We start from the raw sequence: 8,509 nt of genomic DNA on the forward strand, positions 1-8,509 counted from the left end.
CCTAGCGGTTAAGGATCCAGCGTTGTCACTGCTGTGGCACGGGGATGGATCTGCGGCCCAGGAACTTCTGCATCCTGTGGGTGTGGCCCAAAATTTAAAAATAAATAAATAAATAAATTTACAGAACAACAATAAAACAGGTGCTTGGTGCAATGAGAAGGGAAAGGGGGACACTTCAATGAGTTTACTGACCAGCGAGGCTCCCAGGATCCGGCCACCACGCCCTTACCCCCACGTGGGGCCGCCTCCGCCCCTTCTCGGCCACGCCCACCCGGCCCCGCCTCTCTAGAACCCGGAGGGCGGGAGAGGCGCCTGCAGGGTCCCCAGAGAGAGGAGAAAAGACTTTGTTCCAAGATTTCCCGGAACTTCCTCGTCCCCACCGCGACTTGCATCCCGAGCCCTCCGCGGCCTCCCAACTTTCAGACGCCCCTCTGCGGTTCTGCTCCCTTCGGGACTCCCGGGGGCCCTCGGACGCCCCCTAACTCCCCATCGCCCCTGTCCTTTAAAATCTCTTTTGATTCCTCAACTATCCCTCAGGTCCGCAGGACTCCTCCATGGCCAGGTCGTACGGCGGCCGGGTGCTGACCGCAATGATCCTGTTGGGCATCCCCGCGGCGGTGCTGGCGGCGCTGGGCGCTCAGCTGCTGTTCCAGCTGCAGGCGGGCCGCGCGGAGCTTCGGGGACCGCGAATCGACGGCCTGGGCCCAGAGCTGGGGACCGGCCCGGGGCTGCCAGAGGACGCAGCCGGAGCGCTGCTGCCGCTAGCCGCCGCGCTCGCCGCGCTCGCCCTGGTTCTAGGTCTCACCTGCCTGCTGCTCGCCGCGCTCTGCGGCCACCTGGGCGCTGAGATGGCGCGGGGACCGGGCCCTGGCAGGTAGGAGGACCTGCCCCCTCTGCCCGGCTCGTGGCTGGGCGAGCCTGGACGAGCAGCTGCCCTTCTATGGGCCTCAGGTTGGGGGAGAGCTTTTCTCTCTCACTCACTTCATCTATCTTTTCCCTTCCTCCTTTCTTCCATCTCTCCCTCCATCCTGTATTTGTTGAAAATTTACAGCAGGTGCAATTACTGCTGCCACCCCCTTTTCGCAGATGTGGAAACTGAGGCTCAGAGAAGGCCTGGAGTTGCCCCGGTGTTGATAGCATTTGTCCTTTATGGAACCTTAAGCTCTAGGTACCTCCCTCTTCATGTGGATTAGCTCAGAGAAGCCCCCTGGGTGGCTGGGGCTGTTATTATCTCCCTTTTTAACTACTTCTCTCAGTCAAGGGAGGCTGCTTTCCCTAGGCTGCCAAGACTGAAAGAGGGTGGGCTGGATTTGAACTTAAATCTGGTAGAGCCAGGGTCTGTGCTCTGGCCCCAGGTAGGGTTCCTTGTCAGGCACCTGAGCTCAGGGACATGGGCACTGGAGGGGGGGCGGGGAATGAATGTAGAATGAGGACTCGTCCTTGAGCCAAGAACGTGGCTGTCCCACATCCAAGTGTTTCCTTCAAGGATGCTGGGGGAGGGGAGCTGGGATCCTGGTCTAGGACTCCATGGATCTAAGCAGATGGGAACGTCCATCATTGGATCCTGATCCAAACTACGCACCTCCGTCGGATAATTCAAGGGGTGGTGAAATACATGCATTCTGTCAGTTGATAAATATGTGTTGGGCACCTGCAGGGGGCTGAGCCCAGCACTGAGTACTGGTGATACGGCAGGAACCAAGCAGATCTGGACCCACCTTCATGGGGACACAGATAATAAAGAAACAAAGCAGATGGATAAGGTCAAATGGTGATGAAGACTGGAAAGGGATGAAAATGGGGTGATGTGGTGAAGGAGGACAGGATGGGGGGTGACGTGGGACCATCAAAGGAGGCCTGAGCCGAGGCTTGAAGGAGGAAAGAAGGCAGAAAGTTTGGGAGACGGTGATCCAGGCAGAGGGAACAGCATATGCAAAGGCCCTGGGGCAGGAATGAGCTTGGGATGTTGGAGGACAATAGAGGTGATTAGTGTGGCTGGAAGGGAGATAAGGGAGATGAGGGCCGGGAAGTGAGCGGTATTAGATTATACAGGGCTTTCTGTGCTGTGAAGACGGGTTCAACTCTGCCTAAGAGAGCTGTGAGCGAGGAGAGACATGATCTGACTTGAGTTTGGAATAACCCACTCTGGACACTCTGCAGAGAGGGGGTCAGGAGGGAGTTCCCTTGTGGTGCAGCAGGTTAAGTATCTGGCATCGTCACTGTTGCTGCTGTGGCTCAGGTTCCATCTCTGGCCCAGGAACTTCCACATGCTGTGGGTGCAACCTAAATAAATAAATAGATATTTAAAAAAAGAAAAGGGGTCAAGAGGGGAATTGGCAGAGAGGAGGCCATTTCCATGGTACTGGTGGGAGGTGAGTGATGATGGTAGCGTCTCCATTTCCTGATCTCACAAGACTGGAGAAGGGCAGGCACAAAGCAGAAGCATCTACCATGGGGCCAGGCTCAAAACTCAGTCTGTAGTCCGTGTCAGCTCTTGGGGATCTCTGTTTCATCATCACTGATAACAAGTTAGTTTCCTCATCCCTAAATAAGCTTATGGTCTATAAAATAGGTGTCTAGCAAGGGTCCATACATAATAGCTGCTTCATGAGCGCTGCATGTTTGAATGGACTGATGTATACGGGTTATGGGGGAGGGGAGGGGAATGGATGGTGACTGGATGGATGAATGGACAGATGGATGGTTGGTTGGCTCAAGGTATGGTGACTGGGAGAAAGAGAATGGATGGATGGATGAGTGGATGAATGGATGGATGGCAAATGACAATTGGATGAACAGATGATGGTGGCTTTATGGGGACACAGATGAAACAATCAAAGAAGACAACAAAGAAACAAAGCAGATGAATGGGTGGATGGATTAATAAAGCATGGTTAAATGGATGCATGACTGTATGGCTGAATAATCAGTGGAGATGGATGGACAGTAAATGATGGCAGACATTTACCTGGAAGGATGAATGAGTTGGGGGATGGATGGAGGGATGGATACTTGGGTCCTCACATAGACCTCAGTTCCCCAAAGCTGGGCCACTCTCCTTCCCAACCTTCTTCCACCAGTTCTGTCTCCTGAGCCCATGTTCTTCCTGCCCTCTCCTCCCTCCCAGGTCCGACTGGTTTCTCTATGACTGCCGCCTCCTCAGACACGTAGCCCTTGGTCTCTTCTGTTGTGGGATCTCTGTCTACTTAGCAGGTATGTGCTGGGCTACAAGTTGGAGTGCAGAGCTCCTGGGTTGAGGTGGCTAGGGGTAATGGCCCCATAATTGGGGTCAGCTCTGGAGCCAGCTTGCCTGTTTCATTCTCTGACATTTTAGCCCATGGATGACATCTGATCCCAGTGGGGATTCCATAAATGGTGGTTGTCTTCAAAACACTTCTGATTCATCAGTTTTCTGCATTTGGTTTGAACAAAAGTTTCCAAGTCCTTGAGGTTGCTGGAGATAGTGTTTCATAGATTGGCCTTAGCAAAAACTGTTTTGGTCACAAATATCAGAATCTCCAGCTCAAGGACGGCTTATGAAAAAAAAAAAAAATGCTTCCTGAACCAGAAATGCAATTTTAAATCCCAAGATATGAAGTAGAGTAAAAACTAACAGGAGTTCCCGTTGTGGTGCAGCGGAAATGAATGCAACTAGGAACCATGAGATTTCAGGTTCCATTCCTGGCCTCGCTCAGCGGGTTAAGGATCTTGCATTGCTGTGAGCTATGGTATAGGTTGCTGACGCAGCTCAGATCCCCCATCGCTGTGGCTGTGGTATAGGCCATCAGCTACAGCTCCAGTTGGACTCCTAGCCTGGGAACCTCCATATACTGCGGATGCGGCCCTAAAAAGCCAAAAAAAAAACTAATAACCTGGGTGCCAGAAGGGCACACCACATGGTCTTTCCTCCCCTGACTTAAAATAACTTTTCTTTGATCAACGTTCTCTCACCTACACCTGCTGATAATGAAATCAAATCATCATGTTTATTTAAAGGGACTCCCGACATCTTATATTTTGTTTTAATCTTGAAAACTGTGCTTCAGACTCAGAACTGAATCATACTTGGATCTCTGGCAGCCCTATAAACAATCTGTCTTACCAGAGGAAAAAATTCAGCTGACTGAAAAACAAGGGATTTGCTACTACTGTTTTTTCCTTAGTACCACAATAGAGAAATAGAAGATATATTTGGGAGTTCCCATTCTAGCACAGCAGTAACAAATTCAATTAGTATCCATGAGGATGCAGATTTGATCCCTGGCCTCGCTCAGTGGGTTGGGGATCTGGTGTGGCTGTGGCTGTGGCTGTGGCTGTGGTATAGGCCAGCAGCTGTAGTTCCAATTCAACCCCTAGCCTGGGAACCTCCGTATACCACAGGTGCAGCCCTAAAAAGCAAAAAAAAAAAAAAAAAGAGAGAGAGAGAGAGAACTTAAAACACTTATTTATGAGATATGAGCCTAGGATTCACCGTGGGAATTTGTATGTACAGTGCAGAGAACTCTGAATGACTCTTGTTGTTTGACTTAATAAAATGCTCTAGATATGTTTTTTTGTTTTTGTTTTTGTTTTTTTAAGGAGAGTGGATAGAGTGACCTGTGTATCTGAAAAGATCAAGGGTTATTGGCATCAAGTATGGCTAGATCCAGGCACTCAAATGAGGTTATCCAAAATGCCTCTCCTTTCAACTCTTTACCTGCTGTGCCCTGAGAAAAATGCCTATATTTCTAAGTGCTTTCAACACAATGCTTCTGACCTCAAGCTTTTTCATATGCCAGCAAAAGTGTTGGAGAATTTTCATATGCTGGCAAAAATGTTGGAGAATAAAATTCCTCATTTTAAAATATAGGAAAACTCACAAAGGGAAAAAAAAAAGGTATTTATGTCAGCCTCATTAAGCATTAAATTAAGAATTTGTTCAGCTCCCATTTGGATTCTTTTGAGGCAAGGTGACCTCACTCAACAAGAATTCCCAAGTACATCCAGCCAGTCCTTCCTTTGTTGTTAACCAAAGCCAAAACAATAATTATAAAGACCTTTCAAAAATGTTTAGAGCAAAAAAAAAAGAAAAAAGTCCCTGGCCTCCCTTTAATATGTCAGACATGACGCAGTGTGGTATTTTCAAAAGCAAGAGTGCAAAGCTAGAGAAAGCATAAAAACATCTCACAAAATGCCAGAAGTCCTCTATCAGCTCTGGGCTTCTCTCCTACCAATTCCCTAACTGCCGAAGTAAGAAAATTCCCTTGTTCTCATAGCCCAAGCAAAAGTCCCAGGGCTGACCCTGATTGGCTCAGCTTGAGTCATGTGAGAGCCCTGAACCAATCACTATAACCAGAGGAAGTCGTGCTCTGATTGGCCAAGCCTAGAACCATGCACATCGCTGATACCAGAGAGCTGAGTCAGTCCTCCTATACCAATGACCATTGTAGGGGTAGGGACTGGGCCAGCACTTCTTAGTAGGGGACACCTGACAATATCTGGAGACATTTTTGGTTGTCACGACAGGGCAGGGAAAGGTATTTGGTGGGTAGAAGCTGCTAAATGTCCTACAATGCATGTGACAATCTCCATCAAAAAGATTGGTGTCAACTGGATATTGGACAAGGCAACAGAGAACCAGTACAGGTCCTCAAGGTCAGGTCACCAACCATCTTGTCATTCAGATCAGCAAACTGAGGCCAGAGAGGGACTGTGCTTCGCTCAAGGTCAATTCACAGAGATTCAGAAGGCCTGAGATCTGGGGGGGGGGGTTGTTTTTTTTTTTTTGGTTTTGGGGTTTCTTAGTCTCTTTTTTTTTTTTAGGGCCACACCCGTGGCATATGGAGGTTCCCAGGCTAGGGGTCCAATCAGAGCTACAGCTGCCAACCTACGCCAGAGCTGCAGCAACATAAGATCTGAGCCGTGTCTGCGACCTACACCACAGCTCACGGCAACGCCGGATCCTTAACGCACTGAGCAAGGCCAGGGATGGAACCCGCAACCTCACGGTTCCTAGTGGGATTCTTTTCCGCTGCACCACGACGGGAACTCCATGGATTGTTTTAATTGTGGTAAATTACATAGAACATACAACTTACTATTTTATAGTAAAATAGATGCAATGATGATCAGGCGAAAGGGGTGGAAGAGTTTTGAGTTAATCTATGTGCCTATCATAATGTACAGTTTTCTATAAATACCCTCCATTTGATGGGGCTCTCCTAGGGCTTGGGGAGCAAACATTTGTTGACTGAATAAGAGCCTTTTCCTTCTCCAGCACTGTCCATCTATGCTCTGCTGCTCTTCGAGATTGAGACAGGTGCAGCGGCTGCCTCTGTTCTTGGCTTGGGTGCTCTGGTCCTGGTAGCAGTGCTGACCCACACTCTGCTCCGGGCTGCCCGGGCCACCCGCCGTGGCCTCCGTGAGCTGTCCCTGCCACAATTTGAAGATGACCCTGTCCGCCCTGCTGAAGTCTCCAAGGCCAGCTCCGGGGCTCAGCCCCAGCAGGGTATCCATCACTGGACCCCCTACTCATCTTGCCCAGAACCTGGGGACTCCCTCAGACCCACAGTCACTGCCACAGCACCTGCAACCATGGGGGGAGGCTGGGAGAGCCGCCTGCCCACATCTCACATACATCGAACACTGTCTGCCAGTGAGGGGCACTGGGAAGAGGTCACACATGAGATGCGCAACATCCTGGGCCACAGGCCAGGGGTATCAGGGAAGGACTCCACCTTGGTGTGAACCCAAAAATCAGAGATAGAGACCCAGTGTCAGGCAGTAGGAAAAGGACACCTGTAGAGAAAGGTCCAGGCAGCCACAGTAGCAATGCAACTTGATTTCCCTCTCAGTTCACAGCATCCTTGACTTTTGTCCTCAAAGTTGCCTCATGGCACAAAATAGCTGCCAGGGATCCAGCCCTCACTTCCTTACTCAGAGAGAAAGACAGAGGCCAGGACTAGCTCAGAAGCTTTTGGAAGTCTTCCTGAGAGGCCTTGGGACGCTTCTGCTTATAACTCACTGGCCAGAACAAGGGTCATGTAGCCACATTTCACTATAGAGGAGACTAGGAAATGTAGCTGTCTAGAATGAACAAAATTCTCTTATACGCAGGAGGAGAGGGGAGGGCTTAGGCAACAGTTCTCTAAACAGCTCCATCCATTTTACAGATGAGGAAACCAAGGCCCAGAGAGGGGCAGTGACTCACCAAGGGTCCCACGGCCAGTACTGAGCATCAGAGGCAGGATTCGAACCCAGGTCCTGTGACCCCCATGCTGCTGATAGTGCAAGTCTCAAACTCTGCGACTCCTTCCGGGCTGTGAGTGTTTGAAACCTGTGTGTGCTGAGCTCAGAGCAGCTCCAGGCCATGGACACACCTTGAGGCCTGGACCCAGACTCCTGGCTGTGGGCCTGTGGCTGAGGGCTTCACCACCCTGTGTCTCAGTTTCCTGGTCTGTAAAACGGGAACAGAAGTGGTCCCTCCTCCTAGAGCTCCCATAAGACTCTGCATGAGCTATTTGGGGGTGGGGGGCAGGGGAACCTGTGCATAGCAGATCCTCAATGTGTGTCAACCTGTGCTTCGGTCAGTCAGGGTGCTTCATGGCTTGAAAAGGTGGGTTGATGGCCAGTTTCTGGGACTCTTGGAACTGCCAGGGCTTGGGGTAGATCACTCAGAGCCCCAGGGGTCTCCAAAAGCCCTGACCACCCCCTCCATCCTGCACAACCTGAAAATAAACTCCATGTCATTATCTCCATGTTGCCTGAGCCACATCTAAACCTGCTGCTTGGCCAAGTCAAGGCCCAGGATGAGGGGTGAAGTGACAGAGGTGGGGGACAGAGGGCAGCAGTAAGGGTACAGAGAGTGTGACCCTTAGTGACCCCAGCCTTGGACCCATGCCCCACAAATCTTCATGCCTATAAATTTCACTGGGGGATGGCCTGGCCCCTGCCCCACCTCAAATGGACAAATGTCCCCAGATGTCTCCCTGACCATCCCCTCCTGGGCCACATGGGGATTAAGGGGTGGAGGAAGCTCAGCCACATAGTGGCTTGAAGCCACTCTGGGACCCCTTCCAGTGGTGACAGTGCCCAGCAGGGAGGCTGGTTGCCAAGCCTGACCTGGGGTAAAGATTCTGATGTTCAGGTACAGACCTGGGAGCCCACTGGCCTTCCTGAGCCCTGGGAGGCAACACAGATCTCCTCCTCCCATGTGGCACCTGTCAGGGGCATCCCAAGGCTCTTGGTGAGCATGAAAATATCACTGAAGAAGATAATATAAGAATGAACGGCTCGGGAGCTCCCACTGTGGCCCAGAGGGTTAAGAACCAGCCTAGTATCCACGAGGATGCAGATTTAATCCCTGGCCTCACTCAGTGGGTTAAGGATCCAGCATTGCTACAAGCTGCAGCTCAGATATGGCATTGCTGTGGCTGTGGCATAAGCCAGCAGCTGCAGCTCTGATTTGACCCCTCGCTTGGTAACTTCCATATGCCATGGGTGCAGCCCTAAAAAGACAAAAAAAAAAAAA

General features: G+C 50.7%; 1 protein-coding gene across 2 annotated transcripts; it reads left to right on the plus strand.

Annotated features, from left to right (window-relative positions):
- The first annotated feature begins 284 nt into the window (after positions 1-284).
- Positions 285-7,736, plus strand: TMEM221 (transmembrane protein 221). Of its 2 annotated transcripts, XM_047776643.1 has the most exons (4): positions 285-874; positions 3,128-3,213; positions 6,257-6,487; positions 7,152-7,736. In XM_047776643.1, the coding sequence occupies exons 1-4, from the start codon at positions 555-557 to the stop codon at positions 7,211-7,213; spliced, it is 699 nt and encodes a 232-aa protein (XP_047632599.1). In that variant the 5' UTR covers positions 285-554; the 3' UTR covers positions 7,214-7,736. The 2 variants fall into 2 exon arrangements, with proteins under 2 accessions (XP_047632599.1, XP_047632598.1); XM_047776642.1 differs by having other exon boundaries at positions 6,257-7,218.
- The last annotated feature ends 773 nt before the right edge of the window (positions 7,737-8,509 follow it).

Source organism: Phacochoerus africanus, chromosome 4 (genome assembly GCF_016906955.1).
Source record: "Phacochoerus africanus isolate WHEZ1 chromosome 4, ROS_Pafr_v1, whole genome shotgun sequence".
Taxonomy (NCBI): domain Eukaryota; kingdom Metazoa; phylum Chordata; class Mammalia; order Artiodactyla; family Suidae; genus Phacochoerus; species Phacochoerus africanus.